General features: G+C 44.5%; 1 protein-coding gene across 1 annotated transcript in view; it reads left to right on the plus strand.

Moving 5' to 3' along the window:
• The window catches only part of DNAJC8 (DnaJ heat shock protein family (Hsp40) member C8), a 31,344-nt gene extending 15,678 nt beyond the window's left edge, over positions 1 to 15,666 (plus strand). Inside the window, exons 3-9 of the mRNA XM_031008674.3 lie at positions 1,259 to 1,315; positions 5,584 to 5,650; positions 6,155 to 6,249; positions 7,806 to 7,877; positions 10,871 to 10,962; positions 12,398 to 12,473; positions 14,853 to 15,666. Coding sequence (XP_030864534.1) covers positions 1,259 to 1,315; positions 5,584 to 5,650; positions 6,155 to 6,249; positions 7,806 to 7,877; positions 10,871 to 10,962; positions 12,398 to 12,473; positions 14,853 to 14,975 — 582 coding nt within the window. The 3' untranslated portion in view covers positions 14,976 to 15,666. The remainder of the gene's footprint in view (positions 1 to 1,258; positions 1,316 to 5,583; positions 5,651 to 6,154; positions 6,250 to 7,805; positions 7,878 to 10,870; positions 10,963 to 12,397; positions 12,474 to 14,852) is intronic.
• The last annotated feature ends 5,994 nt before the right edge of the window (positions 15,667 to 21,660 follow it).

Raw genomic sequence — 21,660 nt, forward strand, 5'->3', positions numbered from 1 at the left:
AGTGGGGCGCACTGACTTGAAAATTCTCATTTTCATGTGCCACTACGCCTGGCTAATATTGTATTTTTAGTAGAGATGGGGTTTCTCCATGTTGGCCAGGCTTGTCTCAATCTCCTAGCCTCAAGTGATCTCCCTGCCTTGGCCTCCCAAAGTACTGGGATTACAGGCGTGAGCCACTGCGCCCGGCCAGGGAGACCCCATCTCTAAAAACATTTTAAAAAGTCACCAGGCATGGTTGTGCGCTCCACACACTTACAGTCCTAGTTGCTCAAGAGGCTGAGACCAGAGGACCACTTGAGCCCCAGAGCTCGAGGCTGCAGTGACCTGTGATTATGCCACTGCACTCCAGCCTAGGCAACAAAGTGAGACACTGTCTCAAAAAAAAAAAAACAAATTATTTGTTTAAAGAAGTGTTGCTTAAGGTTGGGCGCGGTGGCTCACACCTGTAATCCCAGCACTTTGGGAGGCTGAGGCAGGCGGATCACCTGAAGTCGGGAGTTTGAGACCAGCCTGACCAACATGGAGAAACTCTGTCTCTACTAAAATTACAAAATTAGCCAGGTGTGGTGGCACGTGCCTGTAATCCCAGCTACTCGGAGGCTGAGGCAGGAAAATCGCTTGAACCGCGGAGGTGGAGGTTGCAGTGAGCCGGGATCTCGCCATTGCACTCCAGCCTGGGCAATAAGAGCGAGACTCCATCTCAAAAAAAAAAAAATAGAGTTGTTCCTCCTATTGGCCCTACCCCTGCTCTATGGGGTTGGAATCAGACTTTCGTAGAGTGGGCCAGCCATTGCTCACAGGTTTCCACAGGTGATTCTAATATTCACTCTGATTGAGAACCACTGGGCCTTGTAAATTATAAAGTGTCCATTGGGCTATTTTTTTCTTTTTTGAGTTATTATGGTTTCTCGACATTTGCAAAAATAAAGGGAGGGGGAGTTAAACTCTTAATGAATGAAGGAGAAATGCAAAATTTTCTCATGTAAAAATGTCTCTGGGTGTAAAATAAATTATTATTTTTATGATGAAGAGAAAATAAGCATTATGTTGAGTACCATAAGACAATATAATTATTATTCTGTTGATTTGATCATTCATATTTCTTTAGCAATTTCTAGAACTGTGTGCCAGCCTGTGTTCTAGAACATGGGGTACTATTCTAGATGCTGATTATAATATATATAATTACTGAGCAACTCTTAAATATACATGTAATTTATTTTCACTTTTTTTATGGTTTTGATTTTGATACTTTCAGGTTCTTCAGATAGATCCTGAAGTTACAGATGAAGAAATAAAAAAGAGGTTTCGGCAGGTACAGTACTATTTCCCTGTTTGAACTTTTTGAAAATGTATGAAGCACATGATTCTTTTATCACTTGCTATTATTGACTTGATATGTTTCGGCCAAAATTTAACTTTTTCTTAAGGCTGTGTAACTGTTTTGTAAAAAAAAGCTCATAATAATATATAAAATCTTAAATAATTTAATGACCATAGCTTACCTATGAATAGAATGAATTTTATATCCAAATAGAATCTCTGCAGCTCCTTAATTAAGAGGGATAAGTATAAAGTAGAATAATAGAGTTTGCATGGAGTTGTAACTACCAAACCCCCTGTCTTCTAGGAGGGAACATATCAAATGATTCATAGCACATTTTTATCTTTAAGACTCCATTTGTCTGTAATTTTATCTTTTATTTTTATTCTTATTTTTTGAGACAGAGTCTTGCTCTGTCACCCACGCTGGAGTGTAGTGGCATGATCTCAGGTCACTGCAACCTGCACCTGCTGGGTTCAAGCAATTTTCCTGCCTCAGCCTCCCAGGTAGCTGGTATTACAAGTGCATGCCACCACACCTGGCTAATTTTTGTATTTTGGTAGAGACAGGGTTTCCCTATGTTGGCCAGGCTGGTGATGAACTCCTGACCTCAAGTGATCTACCTGCCTCAGCCTCCCCAAAATGCGGGAATTACAGGTGTGAGCCACTGCACCCGGCCGTAATTTTATCTTTTGCCAACTTAAATGAATACCCAAGAGATAACTGGTATAAAGAGTGCTTTTTGAAAGTTCTCCAGGAAAGGAGATCTATAGCTTCTGAATGTTGCCCATTCTTATGTTTAATAACTGGAACTACAAAATTTTAAAATAAACTTAAAAAAAAATCCTTCCAGTTTTGACAGCTGAGTAACCCTCCCCCCAACCCTTTTTTCTTAAAATTATTATTATTTTTTGAGACAGGGTCTCACTCTGTCACCTAGGCTGGAGTACAGTGGTGTGATCTTGGCTCACTGCAACCTGTGCCTCCTGAGTTTAAGCAATCCTCCCTCCTCAACCTCCCCAGTAGCTGGGACTACAGGTGTGCATCACCATGCTCAGATAATTTTTGTATTTTTTGTAGAGACAGAGTTTCGCCATGTTGCCCAGGCTGGTCGCAATTCTGGGCTCAAGCGATCTGCTGGCCTCGTCCTTTCAAAGTGCCGTGATTACAGGCATGAGCCACCGCGCCTGGCTACCTTTTTTTCTGAGTTGAATAATCATAGTCCCTATAATTTGCCTTTGCAAATTGGATTTTCTATATATTCCATGTCTTTTAAAAAAACTTTCCTTAGCTTCTTTATAGTCTTATGTACTTCATATTTTAATAGGGTCTGACCAGAGCTGAATGTAATTTTCAGCTTCTGATGAGATACTTGTTAATATCCAGTGGTGTGCTTGTTTCTTCAGTACAGTAATTTTCCCCATATTGCTGACTCATAGTCATTTTCTGATCTACAGTTAAGCCAAGATGTTTTTTATCTTGGTCTACGTAATCATATCCCATTATATAACTTTATAGCTTTTTTTTTTCCTTCCTAAGCTCTACTCTATACTTATATTTAGCTTTTTTCCTTTTTCTAAAATTTCAAATTTTCTAATATGCATTACTAATCATTCCCATATTAATAAGCATTTAAGTTCATAGTCAAAACAATTTTTTATGTAGCTACATAAATAATAAGAGTTAAGAATTCTTAATAAATCATTAATATGGACTGATAGTTAAGAGTGTGCATATTGGAGCTATACAACTAGTTTAAATCTTGACTATACCACTTAACAAGCAGTGTAAACTTGAGCAAGTTACATTTAACCTTGCCGTGTCTGTTACCCCGTTTGTAAAATGTAATAATGGTGTCTATCCCATGAGTTTGTTGTAAGAATTTAAATGATGTATTACACAGAAGGCATTTAGAGTAAGTCTTGGCACATAATGTATCCTCACTATATGCTAACTGTTGTCAGCGTGTGTTAGTCTGCTAATTTCTTTACTTACATTGTTTGTTTCATTCTTATATCAGCCCAATTAGATATAGGTACATAGTATTATCTCATTTACAGAGCAGGAAGCTGAGGTAGAGATAGGTTAAGTGATTTGCTCAAGGTCTCATAGCTAGTAGGTGATTGAAGTTGGAATTAGAACCCAGCATAATGGTTCCAGTAATGCTGAATGCAGCGTTAGATTCCCATTTGTTCTCATTCCCCGACATAGTTCCCTGGGTTCCAACTAGTTGGTTTCTGTCAATTGACAGTATGTCATGGTTTTTAACTGTGAGTATCTGAATTACCTATGAAAGTTCTTTTTTTTTTAGCTGGTTTATTATAAAAATTTTATATAGAAAAAAGAATGGACAAGCACAGTGGCTCATGCCTGTAATCCTAGTATTTTGGGACATTGAGTCGGGCAGATTGCTTGAGCTCAGGAGTTCGTGACCAGCCTGGGCAACATGGTGAAACCCCGTCTCTACAAAAAACGAAAAACAACAACAGCAAAAGCCAAAAATTAGCCGTGCCTGTAGTCCCAGCTACTCAGAAGGCTGAGGTGGGAGGATCACTTGAGTCCAGGAGATTGAGGCTGCAGTGAGCTGGGATAGCACCATTGCACTCCAGCCTGGATGATAGAGCAACACTCTGTCTCAAAAAAAAAAAAAAAAAAGAAAGAATAGAACAATGAATATTCATGTATCCACCATCTATATTGAATAGTTAATTTCATTTATATATATATATATATTTATTTATTTATTGAGACAGAGTCCGGCTCTGTCACCCAGGTTGCAGTACAGTGTTGCGATCTTGGCTCACGGCAGCCTCCACCTCCCGAGTTCAAGTGATTCTCTTGCCTCAGCCTCCTGAGTAGCTGGTATTATAGATGTGTGCCACTGTGCCTGCCAAATTTTTGTATTTTTAGTAGAGATGGGGTTTCACCGTGTAGGCCAGGCTGGTCTCGAACTCCTGACCTCAAGTGATCTGCCAGCCTCAGCCTTCCAAAGTGCTGGGATTACAGGCGGGAGCCACTGCTCCTGGCAGACACTGACTATATATTTAACTATATATTTTTGGCTGAATCATTGTAAATTGCAATAAACCATGATGCTTTACCCCTAAATACTTCAGCTTGTACCCTTCCCAAAAAAAAGGACATTTTCTTGCATAATCACTTATCCCACCTAACAAAATAAGGGCTAATTACCTACGATCATCTGAAACCCAGTCTAGTAGAGGTTTACAAAGTGCGGATGCCAAAGACTCACTCAGAAGGTCTGAGGGTGGAAATTAGAATGTTGTCTTTTTCAGAAGCTTCACAGGGTTGGAGCACAGGCAGAATGAGAAACTGCTTTAGATTAGGAGTTCTTTTAGGAGAGAGTTGATGTCTCATACCTGCTTTAGCCACCTTAGTGCTTAGTACAGGTTGAGTATCCCTTATCTGAAATGCTTGAGACTAGAAGTATTTCAGATTTCAGATTTTTTCAGATTTTGGAATATTTGCAGAATGCATAATGGTCGAGCATCCCTAATCCGAAAATTCAAAATGTTCCAATGAGCGTTTCCTTTGAGCATCATGTCAGCACTCAGAAAGTTTCAGATTTTGGAGCCTTTTGGATTTTGGGTGCTCAGCCTGCATAAGGAACATAATAGGAACTTGATACTTTTCAGTCTCCCTCCTCCCCCAAATTATTACAGCATCTTCATAGTGCTAGGCTTCCATTTGTTTTTGTTTTTGTTTTTGTTTTTTCCTGGAGACAGGGTCTCACTTTGTTGCCCAGGCTGGAGTGCAGTGGCACAATCTCAACCTCCCAGGCTCAAGTGATTCTCCCACGTTAGCTTCCTAAATAGCTTGGACTACAGGCCACCACCACCATGTCTGGGTAATTAAAAAATTTTTTTTTGTAGAGGCAGGGTCTTGCTATGTTGCTCAGGCTGGTCTCGAAGTCCTGGGCTTAAGTAATCCTCTCACCTCAGCCTCCCAAAGTGGTGGGATGACAGGCGTGAGCCTCTGTGCCTGGCATGTTTGTTCTCAACTTTGTGATTAAAACCTGAAATGTTTCCTAGTTGTACCTTTACCTTTTGGTGCTTGAATTTTGTTAAAGATCAGTATTTCTGGGCATTTAAAGAGATTTGTTAATTTTTTAAATGCTTTTTGCTAAGAGTCTCTTTTTGCCGTAGGACCTTAGAGCTTTTGGTTGTAACGAGACAGGGCAGGCTGGAAGTTAGTAAATGTTTCTCTTATTGACAACCCCAACTTTTCTCTTATTGTAGTTATCTATCTTGGTGCATCCTGACAAAAATCAAGATGATGCTGACAGAGCACAAAAGGCTTTTGAAGGTATTTGTAAATTTACCTGCTTCTGAGTATTAGATTGTGAATGGCAGGGCCTAACTGTTCCTTGTCCTAGATCAAGCAAAGACTGTTATAGTTTTGTCTTCTGGTCACCAAGAAGCTGTGGTTTTCAGTAGAGCAGTTGCCATTTCAAAGCAGAATGTTGTTGTTTAAGAAGTAGACCTTAATTTTGCTTTGTTAAAACTTTTATATGCCAACAAAGACTGTTATTGCATAGGATCATTTTTTTTCTTTGAACATAAAGAATTTTATCACTGAATTAAATCCAGATGTGGTGTATTGAGCCTTGAGTATATATTCAGTTTTTTCCAAGGCTCTTAAGGAAAGTCATTGCTATAGTTGAATGTTTTTTTTAACTTAGTTTAACGACAGTAAATAATTAAAGTAGGGAATGCTTTAGAGAGCACAAGTCCATTTACACTGCCTGAGTATAGTTCAGACTTTCAGAGGGTGTTTGCAGAAACAGTTAATTTCAATGTTTTGCATTAGCTGTGGACAAAGCTTACAAGTTGCTACTGGATCAGGAGCAAAAGAAGAGGGCCCTGGATGTAATTCAGGCAGGAAAAGAATACGTGGAACACACTGTAAGTATTTATAGTGCTGCTGTGTTTACAGGAAGTATCAGCAAGCCTTGGGCACCTTGTAGAAGGGTACATATTAACATAGTAATGCCTACTGGCACAACCTGTGGCTACTTATGTGCTCTCCACCACTTTGCTGTGGTGGTCATGAATAGTGTGTGCCTGAAGCTGTAATTCACCCCTAAGAGAAGAACTCAGATGAGGAGTAGCTGGTACACTGCTCCTACCTCTTTCCCTACCAGTCCTGTGTTGGGGAGAAAGGGTTGTTCTCTCCCTCTCATCACATATTGCCACTTACCCCATTCTTAGAGTGGAAACGTGGAGCAGCCTGTGACTCTTGACTCTTGATTTTTATTCTTGTCCCTGTGAAGGGTTTGCAACAAGGCTTGGCAAAGGCTAGCAAGAGGATAGGCGTAAACTTTTTTTAAAATAGGAGGAGGTTTATGTCCATCTTAATAACAGAGTTGGGAAGAACTCAGTTGAAGAAAATTGAGTTGTAGCTGGTGTTATTTTTGTTTGCTCTTGAGGGCATACATAAGTCTCCCATGTGGTGGGAAATGTCAGTATGGCTTTCCTGAGGTAAGAAAGGTCTTTTAACTTTTTACTTGCTGGGGCAAGAATCTTGAGGTCATTTGTAAGAGCTGTTTCAATTGTGATTGGATGACTTTTCACATGAAGAGCTTTGAAATCTGAGACAACTTTATAACCATAATAATGAATCCAGTTTCGGTGAGGAAAATGGATAAGAAGAGGAGACAAAGGGCCAATAACTATGTCCTGCGGGTCATGTGTTGGAAATGGCACTTGTAGGCCCTATCCTGGTAGAAATAGGGAAAGTGCCTGACAGTTTCTCCTTAAATCATTGTGGCTTCGTATGTCTTTTACCTGTAAGAAAGTCATCCTTAGGCTTCCTGACCACAGGGTGGCAGTAGGGCCTTTCTGAGCTTAGAGGGTACTTGGCCTTTGCTGGTATAATAGACTGGTTAGTTCATGGAGTAGTGTCATTCTTGTATGAACTCGTATATTTATTTATTTATTTTTTATCTCAGTAGTGGCCAAAGTGATAAAAGTATCAGTTAATATGATATGTGGTTTAAGGAGGTTCCACGGTGAAAGTGATCAAGAATGCAGTTATAGAAATGCCAGAAAAACTACTTGGACATAATGCCACAGATTCTGTAGCTTCTTCTAAAACTTGACAGATATATTTGCTTTGCTCTAAACACATAACCACAAGCCAAGAAAGGTAAATGAGTAGTCTGTTTCAAAGACTTTTTGGATCTGATGAGTTGGGGACAACCTCCCGTTGGTCCCCTTTCATCTTTCATTCTTCCTGGTAGATTGGATTTTAGATGAGATTAGAAAAAGGACTTGTGGTTCCTAATTTTCCTTGATTCTGTTCTCTTGAGGAGGGAGGGGAGGGGCTCATTTTTTTTTTAATGAAAACTTTTTGCTATACCCGTGCCTATAGAAAGTTAAATATATTGTATGTGTACAGCCCAGTGGATATTCTCAAAGCACAGATGCTTGTCTTTTGATGAAAAAAAAATTCTTTTTAGGTGAAAGAGCGAAAAAAACAATTAAAGAAGGAAGGAAAACCTACAATTGTAGAGGAGGATGATCCTGAGCTGGTGAGTTAAATATAGGAAAAGCCACTGTATCTTGTGTGATTGAGTCTACGAATTGGTGGGTTACAGAGACAGAAGCCAAAAGAATGATGAATATATGCTATTTCACATCTATTTATTTATTTATTTATTTATTATTTTTGAGACTGAGTTTCACTCTTGTTGCCCAGGCTGGAGGGCAGTGGCGCGATCTCGGCTCACTGCAACCTCTGCCTCCTGGGTTCAAGCGATTCTTCTGCCTCAGCCTCCCAAGTAGCTGGGATTACCAGCATGTACCACCATGCCCGGTTAATTTTGTATTTTTAGTAGAGACGGGGTTTCTCCATGTTTGTCAGTCTGGTCTCGAACTCCTGACCTCAGATGATCCGCCTGCCTTGGCCTCCCAAAGTCCTGGGATTGCAGGCTACAGGCATGAGCCACCCCGCCCGGCCTCTGGCTAATTTTTTTTGTATTTTTAGTAGAGACGGGGTTTCATCATGTTGGCTAGGCTGGTCTTGAACTTCTGACCTCAGGTGATCCACCCACCTCGGCCTCCCGAAGTGTTGGGATTACAGGCATGAGCCACCGTGCGCGGCCTAATTTTTATTTTTTGAAAAGACATTTTATTTGGCTGGGCGCAGTGGCTCACGCCTGTAATCCCAGAAATTTGGGAGGCCGTGGCGGGTGGATCATGAGATCAGGAGTTCGAGACCATCCGGGCCAACATGGTGAAACCCCGTCTCTACTAAAAATACAGAAATTATCTGGGCGTGGTGGCACGTGCCTGTAATCCCAACTACTCGGGAGGCTGAGGCAGGAGAATCGCTTGAACCCGGGAGGCAGAGGTTGCAGTGAGCCAAGATCGCGCCACTGCACCTCAGCCTGGCGACATAGCAAGACTCTGTCTTAAAACAACAACAACAACAACAACAACAAACATTTTATGTGAACTTAAAACATATAAATATACATTTATTTGTGTATTTGTTTGAGACAGGGTCTTACTCTGTTGCCCAGGCTAGAGAGCAGTGGTGCGATCTCAGCTCACTGCAACCTCTGCCTCCCAGGTTCAAGTGATTCTCCTGCCTTAGCCTCCTGAGTAGCTGGGATTACAGATGCCTGCCATCAAGCCTGGCTAATTTTTGTATTTTTAGTAGAGACGGGATGTCATCATGTTGGTCAGGCTGATCTCAAACTCCTGACCTCAAGTGATCTGCCTGCCTCGGCCTCCCAAAGTGCTGGGATTACAGGCGTGGACCACCGCACCCGGCCCAACTTTTTTCAGTTGTTGTTTTTTTTTTCCTGATTATAAAAGAACACATGCTAATGATAGAAAATTTGGAAAAAGAGAAATATAAAAAATATAAAATCGCAGTGTCTGTCTATCCCGTGTATGGAGCTTTTAAATATACTGAGCTATTCATTACAGACTCCTTTATCCCTTTGATGTTTGTCTTTATTAGGGACTGAGGTTGAAGCATTGCTTTTAGTGAGCAGTGTCTAGCAGGTAACAGGATAAAAGAGAAGTCACAGAGATTTAGGGACTTCTTTATTTTCCTTTCTCTCCATATATCACTCTTTGCTCCAGTGTCTGATTTTAGAATTTAGGCACTATTAAATATGCATGATAGATTACTTTTGTACTTCCATGTCTATTTAAAATACTTTGGAGAAAAATATTTAAAGGTAGAATAACATAAGCTGTGTTCTTAAGAACTCTTGGAAATAAAGAATTAAAAACTGGTAGGGAGGGCATTGTGATTTCATTAACTTAGTGTGACAGGGGCTGGGTCACTTACCTTCACTTATTTTTTTGTAATTATTTTTAGAGATAGGGTCTCCCTTTGTCATCCCGGCTGGAATATAGTGGCATGATCTTAACTCACTGCAGCCTTGACCTCCTAGGTCAAGTGATCCTCCCACCTTAGTGGATATTATACATTCTAATAATAACCTCTGGTGGCTCATACCTATAATCCAAGTGCTTTGGGGGCTGAAGTGGGAGGATCTTTTCAGCTTAGGAGTTGAGGCTGCAGTGAGCTATGATCATACCACTGCACTCTAGCCTGGGTGACAGATTGAGACCCTGTTTCAAAAACAATAATAATAAATAATAATAGCTTCTGTTCCTATCATTGTAAGACTATCATATAATATACTTTTTTAAAAAAGAGATAGAGTCTTGCTCTGTTGTCCAGGCTGGAGTGCAGTGGCATAGTCATGGCTCACTGCAGCTTTGACCTCCTGAGCTCAAGCGATCCTCCCACCTCAGCCTTCTGAGTAGCTGGGACTACAAGTGTGCGCCGCCACACCTGGTTAATGTTTTATTTTTAATATTTTTTGTAGAGATGGGATCTCACTATGTTGCTCAGGGTGGTCTCAAACTCCAGGGCTTAAGTGATCCTGCTGTCTCAGCCTCTTGAAACGCTGGATCTACAGGTGTACACTACCATGCCCCGCTAATTTTTGTTTGTTTTTGAGACGGAGTTTCCCTCTTGTTGCCCAGGCTGGAGTGCAATGGCATGATCTCAGCTCCCTGCAACCTCTGTCTCCTGGGTTCAAGTGATTCTCCTGCCTCAGCCTCCCGAGTAGCTGGGATTACAGTCATGCACCACCATGCCTGGTTAATTTTTGTATTTTTGATAGAGACAGAGTTTCACCATGTTGGCCAGGCTGGTCTTGAACTCCTGACCTCAGGTGATCTGCCCACCTTGGCTTTCCAAAGTGCTGGGATTACAGGTGTGAGCTACTGCGCCTGGCCTGCACGCTAGTTTAAAAAAAATTTTTTTTGTAGCAATAGAGTTTCACTATGTTGCCAGGCCAGTCAAGTTCTTAGCCTCAAACGATTCTCCTGCCTTTGGCCTCCCAAAGTGTTGGAATTACAGATGTGAGCCACGGTGCACAGCCCGTGCCAGGTTTTAATCTGCTTTATCTTGGACTCCAGGTGAAAGTATGTGGTTCAAGTTGCTGGTAAAAATATTTACTCTGATTTTCTTTTGTTCTTGATTTTCCTGTAGTTCAAACAAGCTGTATATAAACAGACAATGAAACTCTTTGCAGAGCTGGAAATTAAAAGGAAAGAGAGAGAAGCCAAAGAGATGCATGAAAGGTACATATCAGTATATTCATTTAAACCATATTTAAATACCTAGATTAACTAACATTGGTCTTTGGTGATTTTCCTAATGAGGGGATTATATAGTATACCATTTAAGAGACTATAAAAATAGTTACCTAAAAACAGTCAAGCTTTTGAATCACCAGGGTAAGAAGTTTTTTCTTTGACTTTTGAGAATTATTGAATAGGTCTGTCCTTAGGGAGTGTATTTTTTATTTATTTTTTTTGAGACACAGTCTTGCTCTGTAGCCAGGCTGGAATGCAGTGGTGCGATCTTGGCTCACTGCAACCTCCACCTCCCAGGTTATAGCAGTTCCCCTGCCTCAGCCTCCTGGGTAGCTGGGACTACAGGTGTACACCACCATGCCTGGCTAATTTTTTGTATTTTAGTAGAGACAGGGTTTCACCATGTTGGCCAGGATGGTCTCGATCTCCTGACCTCGTGATCTGCCTGCCTTGGCCTCCCAAAGTGTTAGGATTACAGGCATGAGCCACTGCGTGCTGCCAGGGAGTTTATTTGTAATCAAGAGCCTTGTGTGTGTTCTTCCTGACGTCCTGGAGTGAAATAAGCAGTTATTAAGGCCATTGTTACTGAAGCCAGAACCTTTTGTGGGACTAGTGGCTACAGCTTTGGTGAGTGTATAGTACTGTAGTGTCATCAGTAACAAAATGTTTAATGTTCTAAAATATGATTTCTCTTGAACATCAGAAATGTTAGAATTTCACTTTTGTTGCCCAGGCTGGAGTGCAATGGCATGATCTTGGCTCACTGCAACCTCCACCTCCCCAGGTTCAGGTGATTCTCCTGCCTGGCTAATTTTTGCATTTTTAGTAGAGACGGGGTTTCACCATGTTGGTCAGGCTGGTCTCGAACTCCTGACCTCACATGATCCACCTGCCCCAGCCTCCCAAAGTGCTGGGGTTACAGGCATGAGCCACTACATCCGGCCGAGTTTTGTTTCTGTATGTATTTTATATTGTTGCTTGGTAGGTACCAGTAACTAAAATTTGCTAGTTGAGGTTGTGTGAAATATCTTTGTTTTCGGATAGGGTTTTGTCCAGAGATCTTAAGAACTTTGGCTTTATAATGGTCATTCTGCTGAAATAAGGTGGCCTGTGTTCTCGACATAGCTTTGTCACTGAAAGAGCCCAAAACCTCAGATTGCTCTTGGCTGGGCTTTAGTTACTTTATCTGTGTAACAAGGATATTTATGTCTTTCCCCACAGCCATGCCCAAGTCTGATCTGTGTGTTTTAGAATGAGACATTCATGAAAATGCTATGAGCCCTTTCCAGACAGCCATCTTTGTAGACTTCTAGGGAATTGATTTACTATATATGCTTGCTTCTGTGGGGAGATGCCACCTTGTATGGTTAATTCAGTCTGTAAGTATCATATAAATACTATGATCTGGTTTTCCTCCTAGGAAACGACAAAGGGAAGAAGAGATTGAAGCTCAAGAAAAAGCCAAACGGGAAAGAGAGTGGCAGAAAAACTTTGAGGTAAATTTCCAAGGTGGCCAGGGATTCTAATTCCAGAATAAGGCAACTTCGTTCCTGTGGCGCTCCCAGGACTGAGTGGGGCAGTCAGAGGGGAGTGGGATATGTGGGGAAGAGTGGGAGAGGTGAAGAATGAGGCTGGGCCTGGCTCAGCCTCCTGTAAGCTCTGTAGCCTTGGCAAGGACGATGAGGATCCCTGAATGGCTTTTTTTAAAATTATTTTTAAAAATTACTGTTTAATTTCTTTTTACAGCACACTAACAGTTTCACCCTGAATGGTTTTTTAGATTGTAGTAGGCACAGCTGTCCAGTGGGCTCAAGAAAAATGGATTGCACTTTTAATTTAGGGGGTAAGCATAGAGTATTGTGCTGCTTAGAGATCTGTTAGTAGATGCTGAAGTTCTTGTGCCCACAGTGTCCTGCCTGCAGAGAGAGTTAGAACCTTTGAACTTGACTCTTCTTTGACACCCTGGTTATATGCTTCAGGTGGTTGGCCAGAAGGATTGTGGCAACATTCGGTCTTTTCTTCTATAGGGTTTAGGACTCATGGTTAGGGGCTGGCTAATCAGAGTTGATGACTTTGTTTCTGTTGCACTTCATGTATGGAAAGAGAAAAAATGATAATGAGGTAGAGGTCCTAGTGGCCACCCCTACACAACTCGCTAGGCATTGTACTGGCTTTGGAGCAGCCATCCAAGTTTTGGGGGGCAGCAGAAAGGTGCAGTGGAAAGAGTAGCTGTACTGCTAGCTAGCTGTATGGCTTTTAGAAAATCATTTAACCTTTTTGAGCCTCAGTGTTATTTGTGAAGCACTGGTAGCAGTACACACCATAGTCGGCTTTTGGTGAAGATTAGAAATACCATATGCTGGCCGGGCATGGTGGCTCAAGCCTGTAATCCCAGCACTTTGGGAGGCCAAGGCGGGCAGATCATGAGGTCAGGAGATTGAGACCATCCTGGCTAACATGGTGAAACCCTGTCTCTACTAAAAAAAATACAAAAAATTAGCCAGGTGTGGTGGCTGGCACCTGTAGTCTCAGCTACTCAGGAGGCTGAGGCAGGAGAATGGTGTGAACCCAGGAGGTGGAGCTTGCAGTGAGCCGAGATTGTGCCACTGCACTCCAGCCTGGGTGACAGAGCCGTCTCAAAAAAAAAAAAAAAAAGAATAAAAAAGGCCAGGTGAGGTGGCTCATGCCTGTAATCCCAGCACTTTGGGAGGCCAAGGCGGGCGGATCATGAGGTCAGGAGATTGAAACCATCCTGGCTAACATGGTGAAACCCCGTCTTTACTAAAAATACAAAAAATTAGCTGGGCGTGGTGGCGGGCGCCTGTAGCCCCAGCTACTCGGGAGGCTGAGGCAGGAGAATGATGTGAACCCGGGAGGCAGAGGTTGTAGTGAGCCGAGATCGCACCACTGCACTCCAGCCTGGGCAACAGAGCCAGACTGCATCTCACAAAAAACAACAACAACGACAACAAAAAAACCATATGTTAAACGTCTAGCCTCCAGGTCCCCAACAAATGGGGCCTCAGTGTTGTGATGATTATTACTGATTTTGTCCTCCTCTTGCAACCTGCAGCTCATCCTGCTTTCTAGGGGTGCTATGACACTTTCTTGGGCCCTTGGGAGTGGGAAGAAAGCTCTATTCTACTCTTTTTTTTTGAGACGGAGTTTTGCCCTTATTGCTCAGGCTGGAGTGCGATGGCGTGATCTCAGCTCACCGCAACCTCCGCCTCCCAGGTTCAAGTGATTCTCCTGCCTCAGCCTCCTGAGTAGCTGGGATTAACAGGCATGCGCCACCATGCCCGGCTAACTTTTTATATTTTTAGTAGAGATGGGGTTTCTCCATATTGGTCAGGCTGGTCTCGAACTCCCAACCTCAGGTGATCCACCTGATGTGTGAGCCACCATGCCTGGCCTATTCTACTCTTTTTTCTTTTTTTCTTTTTTTTTTTTTTTTTTGATACAAACTCTTGCTCTTGTTGTTCAGGCTGGAGTGCAGTGGCGTGGTCTGGGCTCACTGCAACCTCTGTCTGCCAGGCTCAAGCGATTCTCCTGCCTCAGCCTCCCGAGTAGCTGGGATTACAGGCACCTGCCACCACGCCCGGCTAATTTTTGTATTTTTATTAGAGACAGGGTTTCACCATGTTGGCCAGGCTGGTCTTGAACTCCTGACCTCAGGTGATCTGCCCGCCTCGGCCTCCCGAAGTGCTGGGATTATAGGTATGAGCCACTGTGCCTGGCCAGCTCTATTCTACTCTTGGGTTATTCCAGAGGACTGAACTGGGCTGGGCTACAGGAGGGTGGGTGGATGGCAGACCAGGTTTAGGCCTTTCCACTCATTAACTGGTCTCCTCACCTCAAACTTCTTTTGTACTTAGGAAAGTCGAGATGGTCGTGTGGACAGCTGGCGAAACTTCCAAGCCAATACAAAGGGGAAGAAAGAGAAGAAAAATCGGACCTTCCTGAGACCACCGAAAGTAAAAATGGAGCAACGTGAGTGACCGCCCAGGGTCACAGGCACAGAACCTTTCCCCTGCTATCTCCCTTCCTGCTTCGAAGGACTCATTCTTTCCTCCCACTTCCACCCCAACATAGAGTAGTATTTGCTTTTTAGTCCATTTTGTTTTCAATACAATTTAATATCGATCAGAGTAATTCTTTTGTACATTGAAATGAGGGGCTTGGTTTAAAAGAAGACCTTTCCCTCTCCCTGCCCCTAGAACAACCAGTATTAGAAGGTGCCACCATTGGTGCTGCCTTCTTTTCCCACAGCCTGTAACTCAGTGTTTTGTACTTCACTGAATTGTGATGGTTAGAAACTTCGTGGATAGTTTGTGGAAATCATCCAATTAAACATACTGCTTAAAACGGTGTTGCTGTGACTTCAGAGACAAGCCTGGAAGGGGCACCTTAGGAAGCCCCTTCGCTTCAGTTGCTCGCTTCTGGGTGTGCTCCCTTCGAAGGCCCAGATGAGACAGGGAACACTTGTGAGCACACAGAGCGGCATCTGATGCCCTGTGGTGTTTGGCATGTGCCCCCCGTCTACTGACCAATCAGTGTGGCATGAGGCCCACGCCACCCAAACCTTTCACTTTCCAAAGAGCTAGCCGTCCTCCACCCAGTACCATGTCCTAGCCTGTCTGCATTTGTTAGTGGTAATATTCTTTATGTATAATAAATTTTTATACCCAAGCCATTGATGTACTCTTCCTTGTACTCTCCCTTGTGGGTCCCTTGTCTGGCTTGGCCGAACCCCAAAATGCTTTGGGGTTGGACAGACCTGGCTGACCTTAGTTTCTTCATCTACGAAATGGGAATATGAATTACTGCAGCAGCTTTTAGGGCAGATTTGCCATGGCATATACAAGGTAACTACCATAGTGCTCCTTGGGTATTGCCAATATCCTATTATTTCTGTGTAAAATGAAGATACTGATTGTTTTGAGGATTAAATGAAGTAATATATGATAGCGTCCAGCTCATAGTCTATGCTTAAACGTCCTGCTTGCTTTCAGGGACAGAATCAGCCCTCGGGAGGGGCCCAGAGTGAGAAGTGGAAAGGTGACACTTGAAATGTGAAGATACAGGAAACTAGGTGACTCAAAACTAGAGTTTTGCTTTTTGCAATGTCTTGTAGACGAGTAAACAGGCACAATGACTATGAAAGGCACCATGTCTTTTAGTATCATGAGAAGTGCAACTTTCATTTCTCTGTAGGAGAGGACAGAGGCTTGGGTGTCTTACTGTCCTTCCAAGTACCACTGAGCACATCCAAACCACATGTGAAGTAGAGCACAATGACGAGTGGGTGGGTGGGTGGGTGTGCTTCTGGCTAAAATTGGACCAAGGCAGGGGGAGAAAATGTTTAGTTGCCCTGCAAAAGTGATACATGTCGTGAGGTAATGCAGTCCTGACTAGGGGGGCAGTGATTATCTTTTCTAGCCAAGCAACCCCATTTCAGTCCAGGATGTGGGTGCACACACCGCTTCCTTAGAGGTTAAGTGGTGGTGGTTCAGTTCAGCTATCTGCAAACTTACCTTTGCCCTCAAGGAGGCTGTGCCAGCAATTAGCTATGGGTGTTAGTTCTCACACTGCTATGAAGAACTACCTGAGACTGGGTAATTTATAAAGAAAAGAGGTTTAATTGACTCATGGTTTCACAGGCTGTACAGGAAGCATGGCTGGGGAGCCCTCAGGAAACTTAACAGTTGTGGCAGAAGGTGAAGAGGAAGGAGGCACGTCTTACATGGCCGGAGCAGGAGGAAGAGAGCGCAGGGAGAGGTGCTGTACACTTTTAAACAACCAGATCTCACTATCTGGATAGTGATAGATAAGAACTCACTATCACAAAAACAGCAAAGGGGGCAGCCCCTATGATCCAAACATATGGATCGTATGACCTCTTACCAGGTCCCTCCTCCAACATGGGGGATTACAATTGGGCATGAGATTTGGTTGGGGACACAAATCCAAATCATATCAGATGTGTTTATTCATTGAACAAATATGCTGGTTTAGAAATACAATGGTGAACACTGCAGGACCCCCGTTGCCTGCCTCACAGCTGGGGCACACGGGCAAGAAGACTGTCCACTGCTCCGAGAAGGGGGCCCTTGATCTCATTTTTAGCAGTCAGGGAATGTTTCCTGAAGAAAGTGGCCCTTTTAAAAACTGGAACCCAGGGGCTGATGCATCAGTTAGGAGTGTTTTGGCTGCAAGGAATAACTGGCAAAAAGAATTAGAGGAATATTTTACTTCCATAAGTGGAGACAGGTGGTTTCAGGTATTGTTCATGGTGGAATCATTCATTCAGTAATACCTCCAGGGAAACAGGCTCTTACTATGCTTCTCCGTCCTCTCTGGAGGGTTTGGCATCTCATAGTTGCAAGAAGTTTCTAGCACCACATCTTATAACAACTGCCAAACAGAAATAAGTCATCCAGGGAGCAAAATTTTTCCCAGAAGATGTCACTGGTTAGAAAATGGGTCACAGGGACCCCTCTTGGTAAGTTTGGCTGGGAGAGCTGCGAAGAACAGACAGGCAATATACCAAGCCTTACTCCTTGGGATTGGGCACCTGTTTCCAATAAAATAAAGTTGGCAAAGATGAAAGAATGCCTGCTGGAAAGGCCGGGCGGGGTGGCTCACGCCTGTAATCCCAGCACTTTGGGAGGTCAAGGCAGGCGGATCACGAGGTCAGGAGATCGAGGCCATCCTGGCTAACACGGTGACACCCTGTCTCTACTAAAAGTACAAAAAATTAGCCGGACGTGGTAGCAGGCACCTGTAGTCCCAGCTACTCGGGAGGCTGAGGCAGGAGAATGGCATGAACTCGGGATGCGGATCTTGCAGTGAGCCGAGATCGCGCCACTGCACTCCATCCTGGGCGACAGTGAAACTCCGTCTCAAAAAAAAAAAAAAAAAGAATGCCTGCTAGAAACAACAGTGTCTGGCACAGAAGGGGTGGGACTTGAGGGAAAGGTGTTTCAGTCAGAGGGAATGGCATGTGCAAAGGCCCAGAGGGTAAGAGAATAGCCCATTCACGGGACTGAACAACATTTGTTATGCCTAGAGCACAGACGTGAGGTGAGATGAGATCAGGGAGATCATAATGGCATATTGAGGAATTTGGGTTTCAGTCAGGACATCGTATTTTCCTAGATGGACCAAAGTCTTCCCACTTCCTTTCTGGCACATTTTAGTGACAGACCCACTGGGAAGATCAGCAGTGGTCCCAGCCCATTTTCATAACCCTGCTTGGAGCAATCTCTGTGATGACGTGGCTGGGGAGAGGAGTGTGTGCTGGGCATTGACTTGAGGCAGTACAGTCAAGACTGGCCTCCAGGGTGGGGCTGTGGCTATGGCAGTGCCATCCTCTCCCACCCCTTCATCCATGAATAGGTTAAGGGGAGCTCTCTAGGGAAGGCTTGCTGGAGGAGTGCCAGGGCCCAGAGGAAAATGAAAGGCTGGATGAGCCACTTTTCTTGTTTTCTGTAAATAGTGGAGCAGATAGGCTCCCCAGCTGTGGAGCCAACTGCTGGCAAGAGGACCTTTGTGGGCAGAGGTGAGGTGGAAGGAGCCAGCCAGATATGGGTAGAAACCCGGCATATGGGCCGGTAACATCAACTCTGAGCCTCAGCATCCTGGTATGTAAAGTGGGAATTGCACCTTTAAAATGAAGTGTAAGCTGGGCGTGGTGGTTCATGCCTGTAATCCGAGCACTTTGAGAGGCCGATGCAGGCAGATCACTAGAGGTCAGGAGTTTGAGACCACCCTGGCCAACATAGTGAAACCCCGTCTCTACTAAAAATAAAAAATTAGCTGGGCACGGTGGTGCAGGCATGGTGGTACGTGCCTGTGTCCCAGCTACTTGGGAAGCTGAGGCAGGAGAATCACGAACCCGGGAGGTGGAGGTTGCAGGCAGTGAGCCAAGATCTTGTGCCACTGCACTCCAGCCTGGGTGACAGAGCGAGACTCCGTCTCAAAAAAAAAAAAAAAATTGTAACCACTGAAAGAAAGCATCAGCTGTTGTTGCCTTCGGCATTCCAGTCACCTGAACCCCCGCACCCTATGGCTGTGGCTTCTCAGCTGCTTCCTGGAGCAGCCACAGCCAGCTTCACTTTCTGGCCCCTCCCGCTTCCCTGGGGCCCCAGTGGAAGTAGGAGGAAATGTGTGGGAGGTTGTGGATGGGTCTGGGCCTGCTCTAAGGGTGGAACTCAAGGAAACAGGATTTGCCCCTCTAGATTTCCTTCTCCCTCTCCCCAACCTCAACCTAGCACATCTGGATCATCTGCCCCTTGCTGGAGGTTATCAGTGCTTCTCACCATTAGAATTGGGGGCTCGGAGCTCGACAAGGGCCCTGTGGAATGAGTGCAAAAGGGCGTGAAGTCGCCCACCTCCTTGAGTTTTCTGCTCTGCCACTCATTAGCATTGTGTCTCTGGCAAATCATTTCCCCTCTCTGGACTTTAGCTGCCTCCTCTGGTAAAATGAGGGTAAAAACACCGTCTCCATTCCTGTTTTGCAAATTAGTGAGATTCTGTTCATTATAAAACAAATGGAGGCAAACCTTCCAAATGGAGACAATATGCCTGCATTTGGCATCAGACAGACTAGAGTTTGAATCCTGACTCTACTGTGTGTGGTATCCTGAGGACTGAGGAGGTCAGGGAAGCCAGGTGCCCAGCACAGTGGGGTGCACAGTGGCCGTTCCTCCCTGCGCCACTCCTGCTAGTTGTTCCCTGCTTAAATAAAGGGATGAAAGAGCTGAGGATTGAGGACACCTGGGAAGCTTGTTAAAAAGACATTTCTTTTTTTTTTTTTTTGAGACAGGGTCTTTGTTGCCCAGGCTGCAGTGCGGTGGCACGATGATCATGGCTCACTGCTGCCTCAACCTCCCGGGCTCAAACTATCCTGCCTCACTATGTTGCTCAGGCTGGTCTCGAACTCCGGAGCTCAAGTAGTCCTCCCACCTCAACCTCCTACAGTGCTAGGATTATAGGCATAAGCCACCGCACCTGGCCTAGAAGGACATTTTCTGATCTCCCTGAAGATTCTGATTCAGGGTGGGGTATGTGTGTGTGTGGTGGGGAGACAGACAGCTGGATCTTTAACAAGCTCCCAACTTAACCCAGCCAGGGCTGGAGCCATCAGGCAGGGACAGCCAGTCCTCCAAGAGGTGGGGGGTGGGTGGAGCTTAGGGTTCTGTCAGTGATGCCATTATCCTAACCACATACCTGTGGCTTAGTGGGGCTGCCATTCCTCTGGTGGGAGATAGGCAAGCATAGCTAGAAACAGCCTCCGAAGGATTGAACTCTCCTCTCCTTGGCTTCCTCTGGAGTCCTTCCAAGCCTGTATTGCTCCATGGGCTGCTACCTTGGAATCACCTGGGTGCTTGTTAAAATTTCACTCTTCCTGGCCCCATCACCAGCACTGCTATATCAGAATCTTTTTTTTTTTTTTTTTTTGAAATGGGGTCTTGCTTTGTCACCCAGGCTGGAGTGCAGTTGTGATCATGGCTCACTGCAGCCTCAATCTCCTGGGCCTGAACGATCCTCCTACCTCAGTCTCCCAAATAGCTGGGACTGCAGGTGCAAACCACCATACCTAGCTAATTTTTTTTTTTCTTGGTAGAGATGGGGTCTGGATTTGTTGCCCAGGCTGGTCTCGAACTCCGGTCTCAAGTGATCCTCTATGGCAGCCGCCCACAGTGATGAGATTACAGACATACACCACTACCCCTGGCCTAAACCTTTATTTAATTAATTTATTTTATTTTTTATTTTTTTGAGATGGAGTCTCACTTTTGTCAACCAGGCTGGAGTGCAATGGTGCGATCTCAGCTCACTGCAACCTCGGCCTCCTGGGTTCAAGCGATTCTCCTGCCTCAGCCTCCCGAGTAGCTGGGATTACAGGCGCCCACCACCATGCCTGGCTAATTTTTGTATTTTTAGTACAGACGGGGTTTCACCATGTTGACCAGGCTGGTCTTGAACTCCTGACCTTGGGTGATCCACTCACCTCAGCCTCCCAAAGTGCTAGGACTACAGGCGTGAGCCACCCCGCCCGGCTAAACTTTTATTTTTAACAAGTTCTCCAACTGAGTCTGATGTGGGGAAAGGAGTTGACCCCTAAGCCTGGGACACTCGACAGGAGCTTGGGTAAATAAAGTGATTTTCATTTACTGAATTCCTGGTACGTGCCAATCATCATGCTAAGTGTGAGGTAGGGAGTATGTGTGGCTCTTACAGACTCAGGAAATAGGCTCAGAAAACATTCACTGCAGGGCTCAAGCTGAGGACCAGAGGCGGCGGTTAAGCCCTCATCTGGCAGATTCTTAGAGCTGGCATTTGAGAATGTTCACCTATGCCATGGCCCAGTTTGCTTTCCTCTGTGGCCTGACACCTCTGCTCCCTGCCAAGCCCAATATTTTGGTTGTGGTAGGGGGCGGTGGGGAGAGGTATTAATAGAAATAGAGTAACTTTCAGTGCAGAACGTGCAAAGCTGGAGCACTGGGTGCAGTCCTAGGCTTTTGCCAGAACTCTGGTCCTTTACCTTGGTCAGACAAGGGACTCCTCAGTGCAAGGGTTTGTCTTCTCCCTCAGCCTGATGGCTATGGGGACAGGGATGGCTTTGTCTCCCTCTCAGCCGGATATGGCTTCAGAAGGCAGAAACTTCTCTTTCCCAGA

This window comes from Gorilla gorilla, chromosome 1, assembly GCF_029281585.2.
Source record: "Gorilla gorilla gorilla isolate KB3781 chromosome 1, NHGRI_mGorGor1-v2.1_pri, whole genome shotgun sequence".
Taxonomy (NCBI): Eukaryota; Metazoa; Chordata; class Mammalia; order Primates; family Hominidae; genus Gorilla; species Gorilla gorilla.